The sequence below is a fragment of the Camellia sinensis genome, chromosome 12 (assembly GCF_055761805.1).
Source record: "Camellia sinensis isolate YWXY chromosome 12, ASM5576180v1, whole genome shotgun sequence".
NCBI classification, from domain to species: Eukaryota; Viridiplantae; Streptophyta; class Magnoliopsida; order Ericales; family Theaceae; genus Camellia; species Camellia sinensis.
In genome coordinates, this window is record NC_138972.1 from 52,266,216 (window position 1) to 52,293,798 (window position 27,583).

A 27,583-nucleotide genomic window follows, 5' to 3' on the forward strand; every position below is an offset into this window, starting at 1 on the left:
TATGTTAGGGATAAAACTCTTCGGGAGGTCAACAATGAGAGCAATTTGACAAAACTTTGGGCTAAATTGAAGATAAGATACAAGTCCAAGTTGTTAACAAAGTAGCTGTCATTGAAGAAGCAATTGTATGCACTTCAGATGCTAGACGGAGCGAACTTCACATAGCATTTGGAAAAGTTCAATAAGATACCGACAAAATTAGATGCAATTATATGAATATCGATAATGAAGATAAGGCAATTCCTGTTAATTCCCTTACCTCCAGCATATGAGTACCTAAGGACCACACTGATGCATGAGAAAGATACCCTCAGGTCAGATGAGGTGGTTGTTACTCTCTTTATCCCATCAGAGAGAGAGAGAGAGAGGGAGAGAGAGAGGTCATTAGGGGAGTAGATCATAGTTGTATCAGTTGCTTAGGTCAAAGCCAATACGACAAACAAGTAAGAGGGTGAAGAAAAGATTCATTCCAAGTCAAGGGGTCACATTGACGTGCTACTAGGAAGCATGGATATAAACACAAACATGGGACACAATAATTTTAAAAAATCAAGACACAGACACAACAAGGGATACATCAAAAAAAAAAAAAAATTAATTTCTATATATTTAAATATTACAACCATAAGCATCCAAAATTAACAAAAACTAACATTAATTTAACATTTATAAAATAAATAAATAACCACATTCAAATTAGCTAGGGTTGTGTTAGGTTCCAGAGATAGTTAGAAGCCCACCTCTCAACTTCACACTTATGTTGCGTTGTTGATAGTTTGCTGTGAATTCTATTTTTTTTTTAAAAGAAACTAGCCCTCATTTTCTAAATATTATAATATAACCCCCCCCCCCCCCCAAAACAAAAACCCCCTTTTCCCCTCCCCCTTGCCCAGTAATTAGCTTTTAAAAATTAAAATAAGACCCTATTGTGTCCACCATGTCCCCATGCGTCCCCATTGTGTATTAAGAAAATGGACACGCCACATGTCATGTCCCATGTGTCCCTACCTTGTTTGTGTCCCATATGTGTTTGACATGGCTATGACATTTAATTTGAAGTGTCGGTGCTTCATAGACGTGTTCTTTCTGTGATCAATGTCATCTAAAGAGGAATTGTGCAAAGTACAAGGTAGATAAGACTAAAGACCAATCGTAGACACTAATTAGAAAGGGTTACAATTTCTCCAGGTACAGATGATCATTGAACATGTGTAAGGTTAGAGAACACTTTCCTACATATTAGGTAAGTGATGGGTACTGTCAGCATGGCTAACAATACAAAGAGCAAAGTTGTTGGTGTAGGGATAGTACTCCTTTCCATGTTTGATGTGACTCTCTTGACTTTTTCTAAGGTTATACATGTGCCATAACCTGTGAAACACGGATACTCCAAAATGAGCACCGTACGAGTATCGGATACAGATGCACATCTGATACACCAAGATACGTATAGGATACAGCAAAAGAGTATCCAAATTTATTTTTTTTTAATTTTTTGAATTTCAGATATGCATAGATTCGTGCCAGATACGTTTCAGATACTTTTTGGGTACGGCGGGGCAGAAAATGTAATATTCAAAACTTTTTGTGGGTAAAACCATAAAAAATGTAAACTTAAATTGAAAATATTACAAATTAGACATCAGACTCCTTGAAATCCACAGGTATGCGATGAGCCAAAAACAAGAAAAAATCAAACGGTGAGAAGAAAAAATCCTAACCTCAAATCCACAAATCCAAGAAGCATTGAAGCAAAAATCTGGCAAGGAAGAACTCTAGTCGTTCTATCTCTGTCTCGATCGACCATAGAGCAACAGGTTTCTCTCTCTCTAGCTCTCGTTCTCTCTATTTCTCTCACCCCTCTCACACTCTCGTTCTCTCTGCTCTTCTCTTCTCTCGCTCTTGTTCTCTCTATCTCTCTCACTCTTCTCTCTCACTCTCGTTATCTCTATCTCTCTCTCTCTCAGTCTCTTGCTCTCACGTTTCTTTCTTCTCTTTCTTTGCTGATTTTTTTTTTCCTTCCCTTTGTCTCTTAGGCTGCTTTATTTCCTTTTCTTTTCTTTTTAATTTCATTTTTTCCCTTTTATATATTACTCACTGTTATATATATATTTTGCGGGTTTTGGTATTTTTCCTCCTTTTTTTTCCTATCCTTTTTTAATGTCTCCTGTGATGAAAATTTCTCCTAAAGTAGCAGGCATGAAATTTAATTTAATGTTAATATTCCTCCTTTTAGTTTTGAATGTTTTATGAATGTTTGAAGACTCTTAGCCTAATAGGAATCCCTCTCTTTATTAATTTGATTTTGATTTTGATTTTGGCACGTACTCATATTAAGAAGTTCAATATTGGATGTGTTTATGAACTTTTTTTTTACTTTAGGTTTTATTTTCATACATATTACATTAATAAAATTTTAAAAATAATTTTTTTTACAAACGTATCACTGTCGTACCCATATCATACTTTTTTAGATTTTGAAATATTTTTAAATTTTGGAGTATCGTCGTATCCACATCCGTGCTTCCTAGGCCGTAACTTAAAAAAAAATGATTTAACTGGAAATACTGGATTCAAGATGTTGGAGGTTCTCATCTAAAATGTTTGTTATCTACATTGTTTACCTATAATGTAACCCATCGTTGTCCCACATTCTTAGTACAAGGGGCCTATTTAGTGCAACCTATTGTAAAGTAAAAGCTGATAATCAGAAAGCAAAAACCAAAAGCATCTCTCCCCAAAGTTATAGATAATCAGCTTTGTCAGCTTATTTAAACTACTTCTGTTGCCTAAAGTTGTAATGTAAGTAGAAGTTGCAGCAAAAAGTAGGCACAAGCATCCATAATAAAATAAAATAAAAAGGCTATAAACAACTCAGATAAATTACACCAAATAGCCCCAAGGTCCACTACTTTTGCTCTGGTAAACACAATATTGATTCATTGAAACCCGGGGGTAGTAGTTAAGCTGCCACTAAACAGGAAAATGGAAGTCCATAGCTAAAGTAACAGGTTCCCATTGCTTTAATTCCTCTCATTAAAACCCAAAATGTGTCCTAAACCTCATGAGAAAATTACACAATTCAAAGGTAAAATATAAAACATGAATGCGGACAACAATAAATAAATAAATAAATAAAGTAGTAGTAGTAGTAGTAGTAGTAGTACACTGATAAACCTACTTCTTGTTGGTGCTAGCATTCTGTCTAATGAAAGGATGCTGCAACAATTGATGTGCGGTCCATCTCTTCGCTGGATCACTTTGCAAACAGCACGCAATGAAGTCTCGAAACTCCCTCGATGCCGTTGGCGGCGCTTCAGGCGGCTGTCGCAAACATATCGCCGACGCAATGTTGGGGCAATTGTCCTCAAGTTCAACCTCAATTGGGTATCTACCCATATACAATTGAAGAATGCATAACCCAATTCCCCAAATATCCCCTGCATACCCAACATCATCATAGAATCCCCGATTGAGATCAGTGTTGATTCTTTCGGGGCTCATGTAGGCTATTTCTTTTGTGATTCTGGATAACCCGAAATATGCTATTTTGAATCGTCGTCCCAGAAGGTCGACTAATAGATTGGAGGGTCTGATATCGCCATGGGTAATTTTTCTGAGATGGAGATAGGACAATCCAGAGAGGATTTGAAGGGTGAGATGAGAGAGGAAGGGCTCGTGGTTCAATTGGATTCCTTCAAGGGATTGGCCGTGGATGTATTCGAGCAGGAAATGGATGTGGGTACCGTGATCGAACACGGCGTGGCATTTGACCAAGTTGGGATTGTCTAAGGCGCGAGTGATCTCCAAGTCCCGGAGGATGTGAGGGTCGCCTTGGCTGTAGGAGGAGGAGGAGGAGGAGGAGGAGGAAATGGTTTTTAAGGAGTAGAAAGAACCGGTGAGGCGGTGGATGACGCTGTAGAGGCTGTTGTCGTTGTCGTTGTCGTTGTCGATGTCGCCTGTGTCTTTTCCAATTGGGTCGATTCGCTCCAGATCAGAGAAATTCAGCGGCGGCGGCCACGAGTCTGGGTAGGGTTGAGAGGTGTTTACGGGGGTGGTGGTCGTGGTTGTGGTTGTGGTTGTGGTGTTGGTAGGGATGAGGGGAGATGCCGGCGGTGCGGCGGAGCTGGTTGGAGGAGGTTGAGTTTGTTCCATACTTCTCTTGCTTCTGCTGCTGCTTCTGCTTCTGCTTCTGCGTGCTTCTGTGCGGCGGAGCTGGTCGGAGGAGGTTGAGCTGGTTGAAGGGGGTTGACTGGTACAACAAAATGGCTTATCTCGAAATAAAACAAATAGCGATGGGCGGTTTCCTACAGCCGTGAAATGGGAATCATATATTATAACTGAATGAGTATATGTTAATTTATTTAGTGTAATTAGGGGATTATGAATTTAAATAATATATTATAACTGAACAGGTTATAACTCATAATGAGTATATGTTAATTTATTTAGTGTAATTAGGGGATTATGAATTTAAATAATAAAGTAGTATTTAGTTGATAAATTGTAAAATAATTTTTATTAAATAATTATCTTTTTTACCTTTATATAATGTAAAAATAATTTTTTTTCAATTTTAATTTTAAAAAAAATTATTTCATTATTAAAAGTTAATATAATTAATATTACAAAAATCACTATTTTCATTAATAGTATCAATTGTTAATTTTGTTTAATTTATTAATTCATTACAATTAATATGAGAAAATTATTTATAAGTCCTATTAGAGAGACTTATGTTATATATGGTCTTACAAAAAATTTATGTTCCCATAAGTCCTGTGAGAAGTTTGTTGACATATTTACCCTCAATATTAGTTGTTAATATCATAATAATAGTAAAACCATATATAGGAAATTGAATGTTACCATAAATCATATCTGTATAAACGTAACGTAATGTAACACCTACATAAACGTAACGTGACGTCTATGATCTATAGTATCATGCAATTTCTTATATAGGAAATTGCATGTTACCATAAATCATATCCACATAAACGTAACGTAACGTGACAACTATATAAACGTAACGTGACACCTATGATCTATGGTAACATTCAATTTCCTATATAGGAAATTGAATGTTACCATAGATCATATCTACATAAAGGTAACGTAACGTGACACCTACATAAACGTAACGTGACACCTATGATCTATGGTAACATTCAATTTCATATAGGAAATTGAATGTTACCATAAATCATATCTACATAAACGTAACATAATATGACACCTACATAAACGTAACGTGACACCTATAATCTACAACATTCAATTTCTTATTGGAAATTGAATATTACCATAGATCATATTTTATATGAAACGTAACGTGACACCAATATAAACCAACAACATTTTTACATTCAATTTAAAAAAATAAAAACTCATTAAGTTTGCAAAACGTAACGTGATACGTTACGTTACGTTTATGTAAGCGTCACGTTACGTTTATATAGGTGTCACGTCACGTTACGTTTATATAGGTGTCACGTTACGTTACATTTATGTAGGTGTCACGTCACGTCACGTTTATGTAAGTGTCACGTCACATTACGTTTAAATATGATCTTATGGAATACATTCCTATCTAAATATGACTTGCGACTCTATAAGAAATTACACAGGACTTAACCTACCATAAGTGTTTGAAAAATGACTTATAAATAAAGTTTCCCAATTAATATACATGTCATTTCATTTAATAGAAATTATTTCATTTTTTTATTATTTTGTTTTGTTTTCATTAATATCAATTAGAACCAAAACAAAAAATTTAATATTATTATTACAATACCAAAGATTATTTTATTAATAAAAGTTAATATAATTAAGCCAAGTTTGGCTATCATAAATAAGTACACACTTTTTATCTTTTTATCTTTTTTCCATCACATCATCTCTCTACTTTTCTGCACATCTTTTCGTAAAAAGACAAAAAGTGCACTTATTTAGGTCATCCCAAACAACCCCTTAGTATTACAAAAATTATTATTTTCATTAATAGTATCAATTGTTAATTTTGTTTACAAAAATCATTGTTTTCATTTTTTATTATTTTGTTTCGTTTTCATTAATATCAATTAGAACAGTTTTTTTTATATTATTATTACAATACCAAAAATTATTTCATTAATAAAAGTTAATATAATTAGTATTACAAAAATCATTATTTTCATTAACAGTATCAATTGTTAATTTTGTTTAATTTATTAATTCATTACAATTAATATCAATTAATATACATGTCATTTCATTTAACAGATGTTATTTCATTTTTTTATTATTTTGTTTTGTTTTCATTAATATCAATTAAAACAATTATTGCATTTTTTAAAATTTTTTTATTATTATTTATTGATATTAATTGAAATAAATTTATTTAAATTGTGCAATTTATTTTAATTGATTATTTTTGTTTTTAATTTTTGTTTTTAATTGGTAAAGAAATTACCAAGTAAATTTATTTTAGTTTTTATTATTTTGTTTTTAATTATTATTTATTGATATTTAATCGAAATAAATTCATTTAAATTGTGCAATTTATTTTAATTGATTATTTTTGTTTTTAATTGGTAAAGAAATTACCACATAAATTTATTTTTGTTTTTAATTTTTTTTTTTTCTTCTCTTCCTTCCTCATGAACCATCCGTACGCCAGTGGTCTGCAATCCTAGCCACCGCCGCGATCTGAAACGACAGAGAGGGAGTGCCGTCGCTTGTCACCGTTCACCAGCCTAAACAATGCCGGAGATGGTTTATTGGTTTGTGAGAAACAGAGAGAGAGAGAGAGAGAAAGACGACGACAGATCGCGATGCGTAGGGTTTCGAGATCGCGATGCCTTCAGATCGCGATGACGGCGGTGGATCCACTACCTCCTCTAACACCTCTTCTCTCTCTCTCTCTCTCTCTCTAAACTTCGAAAACACTAGGCGGCAGAGGAGGAAGCAAAACAGAAGCGGCGGTGGATTCGCCATCGTTGATCGAGGCTGTCGATTTGGCTCCCATAGACACTAGGTTTCCGTCGCCCTTCGCCACCGCAAGCCTCTCTAGGGCGGTGATTGTCACTCTCATAGATCTGAATCCGAACACACACACACACACAGAGCGCTAGGGTTTCAGAGAGCTAGGGTTGGTCGGAAATCGCCTCTGTTTCACCGGAAATCGCCTCTCAAAGGCATGCGAGAGACAAAATGAGTTGTGTTTAGTTTATATACATGGCACACTAGTAATAACTTAAAATGGTGAGGGGCATTTAAGTCAATTTGCCCCTCAAGCCCCCAGCTGCGCGCTTAAGCTGAATTAAAAAGCACCTCCAGAGCAACTTAAAAAATAATCACTTTTTTTACTTAATTTAAGCTAAAAGTTGATCACTTGAGCTACACCAAACACACAAAAATCACTTAATTTAAGCTAAAAGCTGAAATAAGTTGGATTTAAGCTCTACCAAACACCTCCAATGTTGGATCCACCAAATTTGGTCTCGCCCAAATGGCTTCAATTTGTGTATATCAGCCGATCCTTTCAAAAGATATCGATTAATAAGGGTGGCAGTCTCATTAATAAGGGTAATAATCGTGACTAATAATCGCGGTTGATAAATGTTGACAAAGGTGATAGTTGAAGTTGACAAAGGTGACAATCATAATTAATAAAAGTGATGCCAATTATTCAGCTTATATAATTTGGATGAGTCAAGCAAGTTCAAATTTAGTATATAAATTATTTTTTAAAAAAAATTAATGAAAAAAACTATTGTAATCAGTAATATTTTGACTTAAAAAATTATTTAAAATTATCATCTTGTGATTCAGATTTATTCTACACATAGATTCCATACTATACAAATTCAATCTTAACCACACAACTCCCATTCAAAGTAGGGCTGGGCATAAGGTCATCCGACCCGCCCAAACCGCCCTACCAGATCCGAACCGCACGCATATGGGCGGTTTCGCAAACACATTAGGGTAGGATGCGGTTTGGATTTTATATAAATTTCGGGTTGCGGGCGAGTTGCGGGTTTGAACCGCACCCACCCAACCCGCCCGCATTAATTTTTTTTTTTTCCTTTTTCAAATCTAACCGTCCATCTTTTCACTCACTCACCATCTCACTCACCTATACTATAACAAACAAAACAAAAGAAAAAAAAAAACCTAATAATCTAATCGGCTCCTCCCTCACTCTCTCTCAGTCTCATCTCACTGTCTCTCTTTCTCACTCTCTTCTCGTTTCTGTACACACCGATCACTCTCTTTCCCATCTCATCACACCGATCATTATCGCACAGCCGATCTACTTCATTCACAGGTGAACTCTCTCTCTCAATCTCTGTCTCTCTCTCTCTCGATCGTTGATTTTTTGTGGATGAACAACAGAACTGATTTTTTTCATCTCTGATTTTTTTTTATCTCCGATCTACTTCACAGGTGATCTCGCAAGTGATCTCTGATTTTTTTCATCATCGCACAGACGATTTTTTTCATCGCACAGCCGATCACTCTCTTTCTCATCTCATCGCACAACCGATCTACTTCACAGGTGAACTCTCTCTCTCAATCTCTGTCTCTCTCTCTCCCGATCGTTGATTTTTTGTGGATGAACAACAGAACTGATTTTTTTCATCTCCGATCTACTTCACAGGCTACTTCGCAGGTGATCTCTGATTTTTTTCATCATCACACAGCTGATTTTTTTCATCGAACAGTCGATCTACTTCACAGGTGATCTCTCATCTCTGATTTTTTGTGGACGAACAGATCTGATTTTTTGTGGACCAAAACAGATCTGATTCTTTTTGTGTGTTGTGGGTTTGTTTTCTGCAAGGCTTTGTTTTTTGTCTGAACACCTTTAAATTCCTATTTCAGCAGCAAAGTGGTTGCCTATGTTTTGTTTGTATGTTTTTTAGCTTTATTTCCAGTTATTCCACCTTATAAGTTTCCAGATAAGGTTTATTTGATTTTACTCTTTTTTCTTAATAATTTGTTTTTTTAAGTGAGAAAGGCAATAATAAACATGATGTTTTGATGTTCAATTGCATTTCTAAAATGACTTTTTGATTTTTTAATTTTTTATACTTGAACATTGTATTTGATAGTTTCTGTTTCCACTTCAATTTAATTTTGGTGTTATATTTCCCCATGGTGATATGCTTTTCATATGGCTATGTAGATTGCATCTATTGCCAATTTGTAGCTAGAAATCTGTTTGTTTTATTTAATCAATCAGTAGAAAAATCTGTTTATTTAATGGAGGATAGTATTTTTGTAATCCTCTCTTAGTCTGTCTGTCTGTAAAATTGATTCTGTGATTGTATTTTTGTAATCCAGCTTAAATGGAGGATAGTATTCAATCTCCTGTAATCAATCTTGTACTTCCGGAATCCTCTAATTCTCAAATGAATCCTTTCTTAGTCGAACCCGAACCTGAACTTGAACCTAAGCCTCCTAGACCCCGAAAGAGAAAGACCTGAATTTGTATTATTATTCATTTTCTAATGTAAGTTTTAATAATCTTCTCTTGTTGACTTCTAATTAGGTACTTTGGAGTCAAGCTCATCTTCAACTTCAACCTATAATGTTGATGCTATAATTGATATCTAATATCCATTTACTCATTGGTAATTTTTTCATATACTCAACACATTTTCTTACTATATTGAGATGCAATATATAAACATTTGTTTATTTTTGCATTTCTTACTATCTATAATTGAAGATTAAAGTTTATATTTTTTCAATTTGTTTGTGTAAGGTTCATCAACCAAATGCATGGAATTATAATTGGAATTTGTAAAAGTTGAATTGGATGTGATTCATGATGATGAAGTCTGATATCTTAAAAGTGTTTTAATTTTATTTCATGGGTTTGTATTGAACGAAGTTTAAGTTTGACAACAATTTTTTTTTTTTTTTAATTGCGTTTTGGTTTTGGATGAATGTAACTTAATGAATTTTTATTTTTTTTTTGCATGTTGGATGAATGTAAGTTAATGAAGAATTACTCTTCTTTTTTTGGGTTGGGGGGGGGGGTTAGGAATGATGAATGTTGAATTTTTAATGTAGGATTTTCTTATTTGGATTATGAATGATGAATGTAGGATATGATGAATGCAAGTTAATGATAGAATGTAGATTTTGAATGATTTGTTTAGGTTACGAGTTGAATTTGTTATGTTTTTTATTTTATAAGTTTTTTTATAAGTTTTAGTTTATTAATTATTAATATTGGAGCATTTTAGAAAATATGAGAAAAAAGGTCCAAAATAAAAATTGACAAAATGGGAGAAAAAAAAGGTTTAAAAATAAAAATAATTTTTTGGAAAAAAAGTTCAATCCGCAAACCGTCCGCAACCGCCCGCACACCCGCGAACCCTATCCGCACAAACCGCAAACCGCATTGCGGGCGGTTGCGGGTTGATTTTTCCCGAAACTACATAGATGCGGGCGGGTCCAAACCGAACCGCAAACCGTCCTAAACCGAACCGCGGACACCCCTAATTCAAAGTATATTTGGGATTTGTAAGTGGGGTTCATAGTAGGGGTGTTCACGGGTCGAGCAGTTCGAGTTTAGTAGTAGAACCGCTTGAACCGAGTCTTTTAGGTTGGAGATTATGTCAACCAATGTTAACCGATGCTTTATTTGAAACCGTCCATTTCTTTTATTCGATTGGTAGTCGGATTTAGGTTGAAATCCAACGATAATGATCAAGGATTGTGTGTGGGTGATTTTCCAACCACACTGCCCGCTTAGTAACCAGCTGGAGAGCACTGACAGAATAGATGACACCTCACTGACCTGCAACAGAAATATAAGAATCCCGTGATGGTTTCGACCACCTGGGGGCACTCCGACGATCAAGTCAGTATATCTCTCAAAGATAATCAAGTACTAAACTCACAAGCTTGAGTATCAAAAGCATACCTTAGACCCATGAGGGTGCCTCTCTTTTATAGCCAACACAATCCTAGTCCCAAAAGGAGCCTGGCCCTAATGGACTTAGGATTACTGCTAATCTAGGACTCCCAGTGAGATTAGGATAAACTCCCTAAGAGTCTTATCTTTACCCAAACTGAAGTCTTTTCCCAATCTAGGACTCTTGTCGATATCCAAGTTGAGTTCCCTCTTCATTCTAGGACTCTTGTCCCTTATCCGCTTATCTCGGATTCCGATATCTTCGGAGATAACCTCGGCCTTGCCGAGATCACCTCAGCGTCACGACCAGGACACGTGGCACCTCGGCGTCACCTTGCCACGTGTTGGTACTCAGAAAATATATCCCCACAACTGTCCCCTAGGTTCTATTACCTCGGCATTCTGAGGTGATGGAACCTACACTATTCATTCATCCGTGCCCCTTTGTCCGAGATCAAACTCGTCGACCTCAAAGTTCCCTAGACTGTACTGTCCACTAGTGTCAAGAATCAAGTTTCATGCTTTCCAAGCTGCTTGAAATTGCACCTCCTAGCCGAGGTTCTGGTTCCATTAATTCGTAAACTCCAGGAGCTTTGCAACTGTTCCACTCACACTCTCTGGTGAGTTCCCGATTTCCAGTCATCTATTTGACTCTGACGATTTTCATATCGACGTTCATTTCACTTTGTAGGTTCATAAACTCTTTACTTACTATTAAGCTCAATCTTTCATAACTCTTCTGAATCTGTTTACTTGCCATTTGTTGCCTTCTATTTTCGTCTGTCTTCAAGTTTTGAATTGTTTGAATGCCTGGCACTGTTCTTGTCATATCCGCTTTCTTTTGCTAGTATCGTGTCTGGGTCATTACTTTCTTGTTCTTCACATACTTACTTAGTGCCTGTGCACTTGACTGTATTCTTGAACTTTGTCGTCTTCTTGACTATTTTTCTCTTTTTTTATTTAATCCTCTGGCTTCTTCTCTTTCTAGCTCTTTTGCTTAAATCCGTCATTTGTTCCAAGCTTTCAAGCTTCTGCAACTGTCTTCGTTTCTCTCCTCCGGTGAAGCTTTACGTCATTCTGTCATTGTCGTCAAACTTCGGCGATTCTCATTCCGGCTTCCCTCTTTCTGGTAAGCCATTGTTCCTCCTGGTTTTATTTTGTTGTTGCTTTCCAAGAAGCTTTGCTTAATTGTTAATCACCATTGCTTGTTTTACCCGTTATTTCCAAATTATCTTCTTGAATACACACTGTTCGCACATCTGTGATTTCTACCACTGTTCTTGGCTTGACATACTTGTGTAATCTTTTTGTCTTGATTTCTTGATAGCTTTATCATCATTCTTGATTACGAATTACATTCATGTTTCTGTTTTCTGTGTCTTTTTCCAGATTCTTGCTTTCAATCTTTACTTTCAAACTCCGAGGTGCCAATCGCCGAGAAGAGCCTTGATCAAGCTCTTCAGGAGATCGAGGCTGAGCTCGAGGCCGAAAAGGCTGCTGAGAAATCTTCCCAACTGTCTTCTATATCCTGCCATTGATGCCGAGTAGTTTTGTTTTCAATTCTCTTTCTTCTTCTTCGGCTAAGCCTGAGCCGAGAAGAAAGAAGCGCTCTTCGTCACCCTCCTGGACGAGGATTTTCTTCAGTGTCTCTTCACTCTTTTCGGCTGGCTCCTTGCCGACATCATCTAGGACCTCCATGTCCTCGTCTTCAATCTTTGCCTTCCTTGGTTCCCGAATGTTTGCAGGTAGTTTTCATTGCTGCCATGGAGCAATTCTTTGCCTGCAGTTGGTCTCCTCTGACTTCTTCAATCCCATGTTCTGTAGGAAACCGCAATAGTTAATGCAACGTTGAGGGAACTGCCCCCAATGCATGCAACTATGGCCTTCCCAAGATGATGTTGTAAGGTGAAGGCGTGTCAATCACGACGAATTCTGTTTTGATCTTCTTCTAACTACTCTTGCATGATTCTACACTTAGAATATTTTGTATGCCTTTCATACTTTGCCTCCTTTGTGCAATCTTCTCGGGATTACATACCTCGAGTATTATAGCTACAAAACTTTTACTTTGGCAAGATACTGACCTGCAAACTTTTCATAAATTCTAACAAGTGTGAAACATATACTACTCAATGTTAATTTTGCAAACTTTTTCTCAAGTTTCAACAAGTGTTTAAACGGTGATCTCGGTCTAGCCTACTTGTAAATTACTACAAATTTCAACAAGGATTAACATATACTGTAACAGGGATCAACAAGGATTAACATAACAAGTGTTAAACAATAATCTATTTGTAAATTGCTACGAATTTCAACAAGTGTTTAAACAACATACTTAGCTTTTTCCCCAACCTGTAAATTGCTACAAATTTCAACAGATGGTCATATGTCGGCTTAACGTTATCTTGTAAATTGCTACAAATTTCAACAAGTGTTAAGCATCCTCTTTGGTTTAACCAACCTGTAGATTGCTACAAGTGTTTAGCAATAACCTCGGCTTTGCTTCAACTCATAAATTGCTATGAATTTAAACAAGCGAAGAGAAACAGTAATCTTGGCTTAACTTCAACTTGTAAATTGCTACAAATTTCAACAAGTGAAGATAAGGAACCATCTCAGCTTAACTTCAACTTGTAAATTGCTACAAATTTCAACAAGTGAAGGTAAGGAACCATCTCAGCTTAACTTCAACTTGTAAATTGCTACAAATTTCAACAAGTGAAGATAAGGAACCATCTCAGCTTAACTTTAACTTGTAAATTGCTACAAATTTCAACAAGTGAAGATAAGGAACCATCTCAGCTTAACTTTAACTTGTAAATTGCTACAAATTTCAACAAGTGAAGATAAGGAACCATCTCAGCTTAATTTCAACTAAGCATCATCTTGGCTTAACTTCGGTTAAGCATTGTCTCGGTTTAACTTCGGTTAAACATTATCTGGGCTTAATTTCGGTTAAGCATCATCTCGGCTTAACTTCGGTTAAGCATCGTCTCGGTTTAACTTCAGTTAAACATTATCTGGGCTTAACTTCAGTTAAGCATCATCTCGACTTAACTTCGGTTAAACATTATCTGGGCTTAACTTCGGTTAAGCATTATTTCGGCTTAACTTCGGTTAAGTATCATCTCGGCTTAACTTCGGTTAAGCATCATATTGGTTTAACCAACTTGTAAATTGCTATAAATTTCAACAAGTGGTAAACACATTCTTCTTCTCTCTACCCCCCCAGTGTGAACTTAAAATCCACTTGGGTTCTCATCATACATGTAGCTTCGACCTTGTCGCCGAGGTTTAATTCAAGCCGAGGTTGTCGGCCTTGGTTTCTCTATTGATCTTACTTGGCTCCAACCTGAGTTTGATTTTCGGCCTCGCATCGGCGAGCCGTTTCTCTTTTCTTGTTCCGACGCCTTTGTTCCTGGCATGTCCTCCTCGGCCCTAGCATACTTCTCAATTCTGGCCAACTTTAGTCTGATCTTGTGTGTTTCCTTTTTATCTTCTGGGATCTGAGATCTGCTCATTGTGCTCTTCTCTTCTCGGACTCAGGTGCCGAGATCTTATCTTCTAGAATCTTGGATCTGCTCACTCAGGTTGAGCTTTTCTTTTCTTGGACCTACTCATTTAGGCTGAGATCATGTCTTTCTGGGATTTGGGATCCAGGATTTGCTCACTCAGGTTGAGCTCTTCTATACTTGAATGTTATCTCCTTGGGAGCGCTCATGTCCCCTGTCTTTGCATCCCTTCTAGAAGGGTCTTCGTTCCTCCGCAGGTATCTATCCTTCCATACCCGGAGGTCATCTTCGTTGTAGTATCCACTTCGATCTGTTGTCTTTGGTGCGTCACCTTCCTGGCCGGCGTCTTTCACTCCGTGACTCTGGTCACGAGTTTCTGTGTTGCGATCGTTCCCTTCAATGTCGAGATCGATAGGTCTTCCACTCCCAGTAGGAGCATTGTCTCTAATCTGATCCTTCTGTCCGTCATTGGCCATCTATTCTTCTTTCTTTCCCACAGACAACGCCAAATTGTGTGGGTGATTTTCCGACCACACTGCCCGCTTAGTAACCAGCTGGAGAGCACTGACAGAATAGATGACACCTGACTGACCTGCAATAGAAATATAAGAATCCCGCGGTGGTTTCGACCACCCGGGGGCACTCCGACGATCAAGCCAGTGTATCTTTCAAAGATAATCAAGTACTAAAGTCACAAGCTTGAGTATCAAAAGCATACCGTAGACCCATGGGGGTGCCTCTCTTTTATAGCCAACACAATCCTAGTCCCAAAAGGAGCCTGGCCCTAATGGACTTAGGATTACTGCTAATCTGGGACTCCCAGTGGGATTAGGATAAACTCCCTAAGAGTCTTATCTTTACCCAAACTGAAGTCTTCTCCCAATCTAGGACTCTTGTCCATATCCAAGTTGAGTTCCCTCTTCATTCTAGGACTCTTGTCCCTTATTCGCTTATCTCGGATTCCGATGTCTTCGGAGATAACCTCGGCCTTGCCGAGATCACCTCGGCGTCACGACCAGGACACGTGGCACCTCGGCTGACACGTCGGCGTCACCTTGCCACGTGTTGGTACTCAGAAAATATATCCCCACAGATTGTATAGAAAAAGTAAACCATAGAAACCTCACATGCATATATCAAAATATCAAAAATAAAATGATTCAAACACAACTTAGAATCATAATTCCAAATCTGAGAGTAAAGAATATAGTGGAGAAAATAAAATGGAAGAGAGAGAAGGCACACCAACTATGGCATGATTGCCCATCACTCATCGATATCGCTTAACACTCCTCAAACTGATAAACCTGAAATCTGCAACATCATCAGTAACAAACTCTTCAATCAAGTGACCATTTGTTTCTCTATACATGAGAAAAACCTTTTTTTATTAGTAAGTCATTCCACTTGAAGTGCGCACACAATAACCAAGATATTAGGAGCACTAAAGTCTAATAGCATAAAACAAAATAAACTAAATAAAAGATTTTAAAAAAATAAAATAAAGCACAGCTTCTTAGTTACACCCCAAAAACACAACAGTAACACAAAACAAGTTTTTAGTTCATGATCTCCAAATTAATCTTAATCCAAAAGGTCACTCTTACCTTGATCAAATCAAATGTACCTCATAAAGTGGCAAATCCTTCTTATTGGTTATTCTATTATAGTTTACGACCAAAAGGTTTGTCACTTAACATTGAGGTACAAGTTATCAACCACAAAAAAAATAATTAACTATTAAGGAAAAAGGCAAAATTCAAAAAATTTGTAAGAAAAAAGAAAAGAAAACCACATACATAGTGTCTAACACTAAAATGACTCTAAAATCCAAGTGCACATATAGTGTGAACAAATCAACTTTAGTTGCTACTATCTTATGCAAAAGAAATGACAAAGTTGCAACATTATTGGTCTGCAAAAATGCATGGATATGCATTTTAGAGGAAGGTTGCATCTAATTGCAACAATATAGGTACAAATGTATCAGATAGCATTGGTGGAACAACAATCACAAAACTAGCGAAAGGAAAATGTATAATCTATCAATCTATCCATACTATTATAAAGTGAAGGTTGTTGGTGGTGTTTACACAAAACACCAAAACAAATTCATTATTTTTTGGAGTAGAGTCCTTTCTAAAGATAAATATTAAGAAATAATAAAATAAAACAAGATAAAGGAAACAAATTAAAATAAAACACAAAAATAAACCAAAATAGAGAAATGAAAAAAACAAAAGGAAAAGGTTTTTTTTTTTTTTTGTTTAATCACAATGATTCATTAGTTATTAAATATTTATAATACAACCACAATAATTTCTAATAAAACCATAATAATTCATAAGCAAGGCTTTGGCAATATAACCAAAATTATTTATAATTATCCTTACAAATATAAATACCATAACAAATTCATAATTTTTTTTAGTAGAATGGCTCAATTCTCTTATTATATAGTAAAAAAAAAAGAAGTGGCCATGTGAATGGCACAATTCTCTTATTATAGTAGAAAAAAGAAGTGGCCATTTGAATAATAATGACGGCAGCTCGCCCTCACATGATAATAAGAGTAATGGTAGGATTATCAAAAAAATATCATAAAAATGATTATAAAATATTTTTCACCTTTAGATTACACATACAATAAAATATCGCATTTTAATTAAAGGATGAGAAATTTTCATGATACATTTTATGATATTTTTTTTATGATCTCTAATACTATTCTGGTAATAGTAATGTATATTCTATCCGTCTGTCTACACTATATTATATCTATCTATTATCTATTACTATTATGGGTAAATTACACCCCTATGCCTGAGCTTTCTATTTAATACAAATTTCTCTCTGACATTTAAAAAATTATATTTTCTTTTTTGAAGTTTGTAATTTAATTGATCTTTGAATTGTTGATGTCATACCTTAAAATTTTTTAAATGACCATTTTATCTTTTTCCCTACCATTTCTTCTTAATATTATTATGATTACATTCTACAACTTTTCATCATTAAATTATACCTGAACATATTCTTATTAAATGATGATATACAAACATAAAATTTATATAAAATCTTCAAATACAGTAATATAACTTAATGATGACCTTTAATTTTAAAACAAAACACCTATAAATATGATTTATATTTACAACAATATCATATCACAACATTTTTATGATTTTTTATATAAAATTTTATCTATGAATATAATTTTTTTTTATTTCCACGATTATATCTAAATTAGATCAATTTAATTTAGATATATTTAAAAATATAAAATTTGTACAAACAATTTCAAAAAAAATCATTGAATAAAACAAAATAAGATAGTGTATCGAATTTTTATATATTTTGTTATTTTTTTTATTTAGTGAATTTTAAAAAAAAAATCTCAAAATATTATATTTTTTAAGTATATCTAGATTAGGTGTATTTAAAAAAATACTTAAAATATTAAAAAAATCAGTAAAAATAAAAATAAAAATGAAAAAAAAAACTCAATTTTTTTGTGTGAGTTAAACCAAAGAAGATGATTGTTTATTTCCTTTGAAATGACATGGACAAAATATCTATATTATTTTATTATTTTATATGTATAAAGGTTAAGGGATAAATATGTCATTTTAATCTGACAATGAGGTAAGTGTAATTTTTCAAATGTGAGAGAAAAATCTGTATTAAACAAAAACTTCATAGGGTGTCAGTGTAATTTACCCTACTATTATTAAGTAAAAACCGAATTTGGTATCTAAGTCATCACATCATGCCACGTGGCAGCTTTATCTAACCTAAAATAAAAGGTTATTATTCAAAGGCGTGAGTAAGGTTTAAACTAAAAATCTTGTACTATTATTAAGTGAAGGTCTCAATTAATGTGGTCGAGCCTTTGCTCTCCTCATACCACATACAAGTGTTTTTAATTTTTTTTTTTTTTAAAAAGTTACACAAAGAGGTAGGTAAGGCTTGAATCTATGACTGGATTTAAAGTAGGAAGACTTCTACCACTTAAACTATGTGCACATCATAATATTAATTTCATTATTATTTTCTATTATTCTTACTTATTTGAATTGCATACGAATCATGTGTGTCCAAGCCTTCACGTCATGCCACATGACAGCTTTATCTAGTCTAAAAATTAAAAAAAATTATTATTTAAAGGCATGAACAAAGTTTGAACCTAAAATTAAGAAAACACTCTTACTACTTAGAAAACATATATATTATGATATTAATTTTTTTTATTATTTACTTTTATTCTTACTTATTTGAATTGTATATGAATCACGTGTGTCACCCTGTTAATAATAATAATATGTAATATAATATGAGTGATGCTATTAGCACTCCATGAATTATTTTGGACCCCCCATTTCTTTTGGACCCTCACTTATAAATTTTGAAACCCTTAAAATTTATTTTTTTTCTCCAAATAATACCAAAATTATCCTTGTGAAAACATTTGACCCATTGAATGCACATCCCCCATGCCCCTACACCCCAAAAAATCCCACTTCCAAAAAAACTCTAACAAAGCCCACGAAGAAAAAGAAGAGGCAATGCGATTATTGTCTCTGCTGCCTCATCCACTATTATCACAGTTGGTATTCTCTCTCTCTCTCTCTCTCTCTCTCTCTATATATATATATATACATGCACACACACACATAATTTCTTAGTTTTCTCATAATAATTTCTTTTCTTACAGAAAAAAAATTTATAATAATTGTTTTAGTTTTCTCAGTAAAACATGTCTGAATCTATGAATAATGTTTGGTTACCTATTTTTGAACAAATAATAAATGTTCGGTTACCAGTTCTAGAAAAAATAAACAATGTTCGAGCATATGTTCTCGAATTTCGGTCATATGTTCAGGAGTTCAGTCTCGAAAAAATGACGAACATATTTTATTATTTTTATCATTTTTTTCAAGAAACTTACCCTTTTAAGGGCAATTTCCTCTGAGTTAAGAACAATATCAAAGCTATGAATATCCTCTAAGCTTTTATTGTTGTATTCTTCTCGTGTTATGGAGTTGTGATTGCCAAAAAAACTTCCACTCATTGTCATTGCCGGAGAACTGTAGGTAATCAAATGGTTGCTGCTGTTACTGCCTAGATATTACCGCGAAAAGGTTTTTAAGGTTTTGAAAGTGAGTAGATTTTGAAAGTGAGATTTGGAGAAGATAGATGGGTGGTGATGGAGGTAGGTGCTCTCATAAACTCTAATTCGTGATGTAGTGGGTTTGTAGGTTTAATTGTGTGAGATGGAGTGTCTCAAAATTAATAATGTCCTTTATAATAATTTTATTTGAGATTATTATTGTAATAAAAAAAAATTAAAATTGAGAGGCCCAAAATAATTTATAGAGGGCTGATATAAGCAGTATATAAAATAAGGCAATTGAAGCTTTTTGAACGGATAAATCACTGTTCACTATAGTGGCTTCTATTTTGTTATTTTTGCCAATAATGCCCTCAGTGTTTGAGGTTTGAAAACATTTAAGGTGAGGATGTTTTGGACAATTAACCTATCTAAGTCCTCAAATGTATTATGGGGAGCATCTATTTACACACACACCTCTCTCTATACACATCTTCCACACACAACTCTCCAACATATTTTCTCATTAAGTGTGTGAGAAAAGAGTGTATGGTGTGTGCAAATAGAACCACCCTGTATTATGTGATGTGAAATTTTAAATGTAATTACTTTTTTGCCCTTCTATTTGTTGACATTGAAATCAAAGTTTTGAAATTTTGAAACTCTTTTCTGTAAGCCAACTCTTTCCGTTGCCTAGATGCTATCGGCCATTATTACACTTCATTTCCTTTGAATTAGAAAAATCCATCCATTGAAAAAATTTATACAGGAAAAAAAAAAAAAACTGCAATATTGATGTGGTAATTTTATTATTTAAATAAAAAAAACATTGCCAAGGTATTTTGTTCTAACATGTTAAGTTTATATTGAGCTATATTCATTCTTTATCATATAAATTTTGTATCATTTTTTTATTTGTAAAATCATTACTCTTTGTATTATTAATAATATTAGGTGCATAAAATTAAAATATAAAAAATATATATTATGTTTAGCTAAAATTCGTCTTGAGTATAACATATCATTACTCAATGTCAGTGCTCCTTGTCCAGTACATAGAAAAGCAAGCGTGTTTGAAGGTTCTAAACCTCTGTTAAAAAAAAAAAATGTGTGGTTTTTAACCTAGTTTTATTAGTTTGCATGTTAATTTACATACTCATCCACCTTTTAATTTTATGATTTTTTTTCTCCTATAATTCATTTGAGAAGTGGCTATGTTAATAAATTTTTTCATTTCTTGTTTTTTGGCTAAAATTTGAGGTAAAAAAATCAATATATTTGGAAAATATTTTTTGACTTTTTACTAAAAACACATATAGGAAATAAAAGTTTGGATTTGCTAAAGTAGATGAAAGAAATCAGAGAGTGATATTGAGAGAGTAAGAAAACTCTTGTATTCAATATATCTGAAAGTGCAAGAAGAGACTCCATATATAGCAGTTGTGTTATACAACATCATGATGAAAGCAGAACATAAACTAATATAAAGCAGCCGAAAGCAGCCGAAAGCTAAGGCAATGCTCTGGCATCCTATAGCTATATATATAATATATGATACAACTAATATAATATATGTTAATATAATATATACAGTATATCTGATACATTAATATAATATATTAACAGCCCCCCTCAAACTCAAGGAGAACAAACATCAACCAACTAGAGTTTGGAGACAAGTTTAATGAAGCGGCCAGGAGAATGAGCTTTGGTGAAGATATCAGCAGGTTGATCAACAGAAGAGATCGGATGGAGATGGACAGTACCACGAGTGACGTGTTGACGAATAAAATGGCAGTCAATCTCAATGTGCTTGGTGCGATCATGAAAAACATCATTGTGAGCAATTTGAAGAGCACTGTGATTGTCACAAAAGAGGTCAGTAGCACCAGAGGGGGTAACACCCATGTCAGCAAGGAGCCAACGAAGCCAGAGAAGTTCTTGAGTAGTATCAGCAAGATCACGGTATTCGGCCTTGGTACTGGAACGAGCAGTAAGAGATTGTTTCTTGCTGCGCCAAGAAATAAGAGAATCACCCAGAAAAAAGCAGAACCCAGTAGTAGAGCGCCGGTCAGTAGGATCGCCAGCCCAATCAGCATCTGAGAAAGCACGAAGCTGAAGAGATGAGCGGGCAGAATAATGAAGACCATGAAACAGGGTGCCTTTGAGAGACCGAAGGATACGAAGCAAGGCAGCATAATGAGGGGTATGAGGAGCTGACATAAACTGGCTGACAATATGAACAGCATAGGCAATATCAGGACGAGTAACTGTGAGATAGACAAGACTGCCAACCAGCTGACGATATAGTGTAGCATCAGAGAGAAGAGTGCCATCAAGAGGTGTAAGACGACCCTGAGGTTCCAGGGGAGTAGAGGCAGTCTTGCAATCCGTAAGACCAGCACGTGTGAGAAGATCAGAGGTATACTTAGCCTGAGAGAGAAAAGAACCCGTAGAATCATGGAAGATTTCAAGACCCAAGAAATAACTGAGAGGACCAAGATCTTTCATCTCGAAATGATGGCTAAGAAACTGTTTAAGGCGAAGAATACCATCGATATCATCACCGGTGATAATCATGTCATCTACATAAAGTAAAAGCAGGGTGGTCCCTTGAGCTATTTTTTGGATAAAAAGAGCAGTATCATAAGAGCTGGAGGTGAAACCACATTTCTGAATAGTGGAGCTGAACTTGGCAAACCAAGCACGGGGAGCTTGTTTGAGACCATATAAAGCACACCGAAGTTTGCAGACTTGATGCGGGAGATAAGCAGACCCAGGGGGAGGTTGCATGTAGACCTCCTCGAGAAGAATACCATTAAGAAAAGCATTTTTCACGTCCAGTTGATAAAGATCCCATTGTCGAGCGGTAGCAACAGCAATCAAGCTGCGAACAGAGGTGAGACGAGCAACAGGAGCAAAGGTCTCCTCATAATCAATACCATATTCTTGAGTGAAGCCTTTTGCAACAAGGCGGGCTTTGTAGCGCTCAATAAATCCATCAGAACAAGTCTTGATTTTGTATACCCATTTGCAGCCAATGGCAGTCTTGCCAGGAGGAAGATCAACAATGTCCCAAGTATGAGTTTTGTCTAAAGCCTGCAATTCATCAGTCATAGCTTGCTGCCAAAAAGGATTAGAGCGAGCCTCACGATAGGAGGTCGGTTCATAAGTAGAAAAAACAGTAAAACCAACAATAAAGTCACGAAGACGAGTAGAAGGTTGGGCTACCCGATGTGGTCGAGCAGAGGGAGGAGGAGCCAGAGGAAGAGACTCAGCAGGAGGGGAGGAGCCCGAGGGAGCAAGAGCAGGACCATCAGAGGGAGCAGGTGCATGGGACAAACTGGTAGGCAAGGCGATCTCGAGAGAGGTTGGCAGGGGCGGTGGAGCAAACGTATCAGAAAACTCGAGAGAGGCTGGCAAGGGTGGTGGAGTAAGGTCATCAGAAAATAGATCTATGGAAGGATCAGTAAAAAAAAGAGAGGGTGAGGGAACGGACAAACGGAAGGGAGAGAGAGAGGAAAACATTTTGTGTTCCCAAAAGACCACATGACGAGAGATACGAAGTCGTTGGGAGAGAGGATCCCAACAACGATACCCCTTATGTTCAATACCATACCCCAAGAAGCAACAAAGGCGGAAACGAGGTTCAAGTTTGGTACGTTCATGAGGTTGGAGAAGAACAAAACAGGCAGAGCCAAAGACTCTGAGGTTGGTGTAAGGGGGACGGGTGCCATACAGACGCTCATAAGGAGTGTGATTATGAATGACAGGTGTAGGGATAAAATTGATAGTGTAAGCAGCAGTGAGAGCTGCCTCTCCCCAAAAATGTTCCGGACAAGAGGAAGACAAAAGAAGAGCGCGAGTAGTGTCGAGAATATGCCGATGTTTCCGTTCAGTACGTCCATTTTGTTGAGACGTGCCGGGACAGGATCGATGAGGTTGAGTACCATGACTCTGAAGGAAGGAAAGAAAGTCAAAATCTTTATATTCCATGGCATTGTCAGAACGAAAAGTTTAATAGTTTTAGAAAATTATGTTTGAACCATTGCAGCAAAATTGTAATAAAGTTGTTTGAGTTCAGATCAATTTTTCATAAGAAACAACCATGTAAAACGAGAAAAATCATCTGCAAAAACAACAAACTAGCGGGCACCGCCCATAGTGGGAGTAGGAGAGGGTCCCCAAATATCATAATGGATGAGATCAAATGGTGCAAGAGAAACAGAGTCACTTTTATTAAACGACAAAGCAGGTTGTTTGGCAAGTTGACAGGACACACAATTTAAAACATCAGAACTTACAGGACCTAAATGACCACGAGAAATTAAATATTTTAAACGACTAACAGAAAGATGGCCTAAACGACAGTGCCAAAGCTGAAAAGGAGATAAAGGAGGAGCAGTGGTAGCAGTGGTAGGAGCTGTGATCTGAAAGGAATCCGGAACATGAAGATGGATAAGTTTGTAGAGACGTCCATGCTTACGGCCGATCCCAAGAGTTTGCCCCGTCCGAGGGTCCTGCACCAAACAACCAGTAGGGGAAAAGGTAACAGTTAGACCATGCTCACATAATTGACTAATGGATATAAGATTTAAAGTGAGAGCAGGCATAAGATAGACATGAGATAAAGATAAGTGAGAGGTGGAAACAGAACCTACATGACTTACAGATAGAAGAGACCCATCAGCAGTATGGATAGAAGGAACAGGAGAAGTAGAAGAGAGAGGAGTAAAAATAGTAGGGTCAAAGGTCATGTGATTACAACAAGCGGAGTCAAAGTACCAGGAAGTGTTACCTGCGGTGACAGACAAAGCAGTAGATGGAGGAGTACCGGAATTCTGCCAAAAATGGTGAAACATGGCTTCGACATATGTGTAAGAGAAGACTGGAGTGGAAGGATTTATAGGGACAGAGGCAGGTAAATCCTCTGAGGCAGCAGCAGCAGTGCGGGGAGCGGGCATTGGTTTAGACGGAGTCCCAGAACGGTGAGAGTTGTTACGGGAAAAATGCCCGGGGGAGGGACCATTGCGAGAGGTACGGGCAGGGTTGCGGAAGCAATCGTGCTGGAGATGACCAGGACCAGTCTTGTTGCAAAATCGACAAAGACGAACAGGACAATTAACCAGAAGATGAGTCGACGGAAGACTGCGGTTTTGACAGTAGTTGCAGATAGGTGTCTTCGGTAGGGAAGATGGTGGAGGAGAACTTCGAATCTGGGGAGTAGCAAGAACAGAGTCCACAGGGTGTGGATGGAGAGTACCAAACCTGGTTTCCTCTGACAGTAGTTCAGAAATTGCTTGCTCAAGAGTGGGTAAAGGAGTGCGATGAAGGAGAGATGCGCGGACTGGCTCAAAACGGGGAGTGAGAGCCATGAGAAACTGAACCAAGCGTTGTCGGTCACGGTAAGTAGTAAACAAGGCAGCATCCTTAGTACAATCCCATGGAGGTTCAGAGAGAGCGAGCTGATCCCAAACATAATACATTTGTGAGAGGAAATCATTAATGGTTTGAGTTGTTTCTTGGCGCATAAGGTGAAGATGACTCAGAAGCTGATACTGGTGAGCAAGGCCAGTAGTCTGGTAGCGTTCTTGTAAAAAATCCCAGATGGCTTTGGCTGGAGAGGAAGCAGAGTCAAGTTGGAACCGACCAAACTGAAGGCTGATAGAAGTAATAGAAGTATTACGGAGCCAAGTGATGATCTGATAGTTTTTGCTATCCCAATCCTCCAGACGATCAACATATTTGGCAGCGGAGTCCGTGGTGGCAGCGGATTCTGTGGTGGCTGGGATGGGTTTGCACACATCCCCAGTGATGATGCGCCAAAGTTTCTTTCCTTTGAGGAATCCAGACATAGCTTGTGCCCATAAGACATAGTTAGTCCCGTCAAGAACAACGGAAATAGGGTGGTTAGAGGAGTCCAGGCGATCCATGAGGAAAAAGCAGTACTATCGAAGCCGAATCTGAAAAATCTGAGGTTACCAGTGAATTCAGAGGGTCGAAATCAGTGGGAAATGAGTGAACGGACCAAAAAAAAGATGACCAGAAGGCACTAAATTGGCTTGTCAAAGTTGGTCAACAATTCTGGTCAAAGATGACGTCACAGTCTGGTCAAAGATGACGTCACTGCTGTGTTACAGGCGCGGCGCACGATAGCAGAGGAACACAAGCGGCGCACGGAAGCAGCCAGGGCTGACGTCAGCTGACGTAAAAACACGCGACTCACGTTAGCAGATGAGGCCGCGGCGCACGATAGCACGGGGCAAGTGTGAGGCGCGTAGAGCGCGTCTGAGAGGCGAGGAAGCGCGTGGATGAAACTTTTGGCGGCGCGTGGAGGCGCGTGGAACGTCGGATGATGATGAATTTGGTGGCGTTGGATTCGTCGTGAGGAGACGAAGGTTCTGGTGTGGTCCAATCTGTAATTTAGATAAGGACGAGATATGCAACAATCTGCTCAAAATAAAAATGTGATGCAGCAGAAGAAAAGACTAGGCAATACACCTGTGCTCTGATACCATGAAAGAAATCAGAGAGTGATATTGAGAGAGTAAGAAAACTCTTGTATTCAATATATCTGAAAGTGTAAGAAGAGACTCCATATATAGGAGCTGTGTTATACAACATCATGATGAAAGCAGAACATAAACTAATATAAAGCAGCCGAAAGCAGCCGAAAGCTAAGGCAATGCTCTGGCATCCTATAGCTATATATATAATATATGATACAGCTAATATAATATATGTTAATATAATATATACAGTATATCTGATACATTAATATAATATATTAACAGTAGAAGATCTCAATTTTACAAGTGAAGTTGGTGCATTATGAGATCAATTTATACTCATCTCAGTGATTTGAATTGTTCAACTTATATGACAAGTTAAGAAAAACATGTATACGAAAAATTGAATTGATCAGGCATAACTAATCGAACAAATGGATGGTCTATTTTTAAAAACATGTATTGCCGTATAGATAAAAATGTTTTGATGGTGTAACAATCGATATTTGATCTTAATTTTACGCATTAATAGTTTTTTTTAGTTGATTGAACGAGATGAATGATTTAAATTAGCGAAGTGAGTCAAATTAATCTCATAATGGGTCAATTTCACTGTAAAATTGAGATTTTCAACTTGACCAAATCTGAACTCATATGGTTTTTGGTTAAAATCATTACTTCCCAAATAAGCCTACAAAATTAACCAGTGAAATTAATTACCTGAAGATCTTAAACTTTGATTCAGCACAAGAGAAAAAAAATATAGAAAGATTCAACTATCATTCAGAGTTTTTAATTTTTTTTTTAATAGTAATCTTCATTATCTATGAATTTATCCACAAGATTTAAAATCCTTTCACTCTATCATTAAATATGATTGCTATACTTTTGCTTTTATTAACACATGGATTTAATAACTATATTTTCAAATAATTTTGTAATGTTATCATCTTAATATCATGGGTATATGGTAAATCACGTTCGCACGATGTTGATGTTCGTGCTAGTATAAACAAAAAAGAAGTAAAGCAATCTGACATGAAGAGTTGATCTCGAGTTGGCCTCGAGTTTCTCGTGTTGGCCATCAAATTACATGAATATATTATATATAGTGTATATATATCCTCATAGCAATTAGCAAGCATAGCAAGATGAGACTGGTAGCAGCAATATTATACATTGTTGTTCTGGAAATTTGCAGCCTTGGAATCCAAGGCGACGTCCAGGCCTATCCCTCCATCTCCTTCAATGTGGCGGGTGCAGTCGAGGCCAAATACAGAGACTTCCTAGGGGCACTGCGAGAAGAAAAATGCTAGGTGTGGGGACATAATTTTTGAATGACAACACGTGGCCGAGGTGTCATCGAAGTGCCAGCCGAGGTGCCATGTGTTTTGATCATGACACCGAGGTAATCTCGGCTAGGCCGAGGTTATCTGCGAGAATACCGGAATCCGAGATAAGCGGATAAGGGACAAGAGTCCTAGAACGAGAGAAAACTTCAGTTTGGATAAAGATAAGACTCTTAGAGAAT

At 36.5% G+C, this 27,583-nt stretch overlaps 1 protein-coding gene across 1 annotated transcript in view; it reads right to left on the reverse strand.

The window, feature by feature from the left end:
- The window catches only part of LOC114278743 (uncharacterized), a 51,363-nt gene extending 26,445 nt beyond the window's left edge, over window positions 1-24,918 (reverse strand). Inside the window, exons 1-3 of the mRNA XM_082896872.1 lie at window positions 24,356-24,918; window positions 21,580-21,773; window positions 3,182-4,340 (exon numbers count right to left, since the gene is read on the reverse strand). Coding sequence (XP_082752998.1) covers window positions 3,182-4,340; window positions 21,580-21,773; window positions 24,356-24,918 — 1,916 coding nt within the window. The remainder of the gene's footprint in view (window positions 1-3,181; window positions 4,341-21,579; window positions 21,774-24,355) is intronic.
- Between the last annotated feature and the right edge of the window lie 2,665 nt (window positions 24,919-27,583).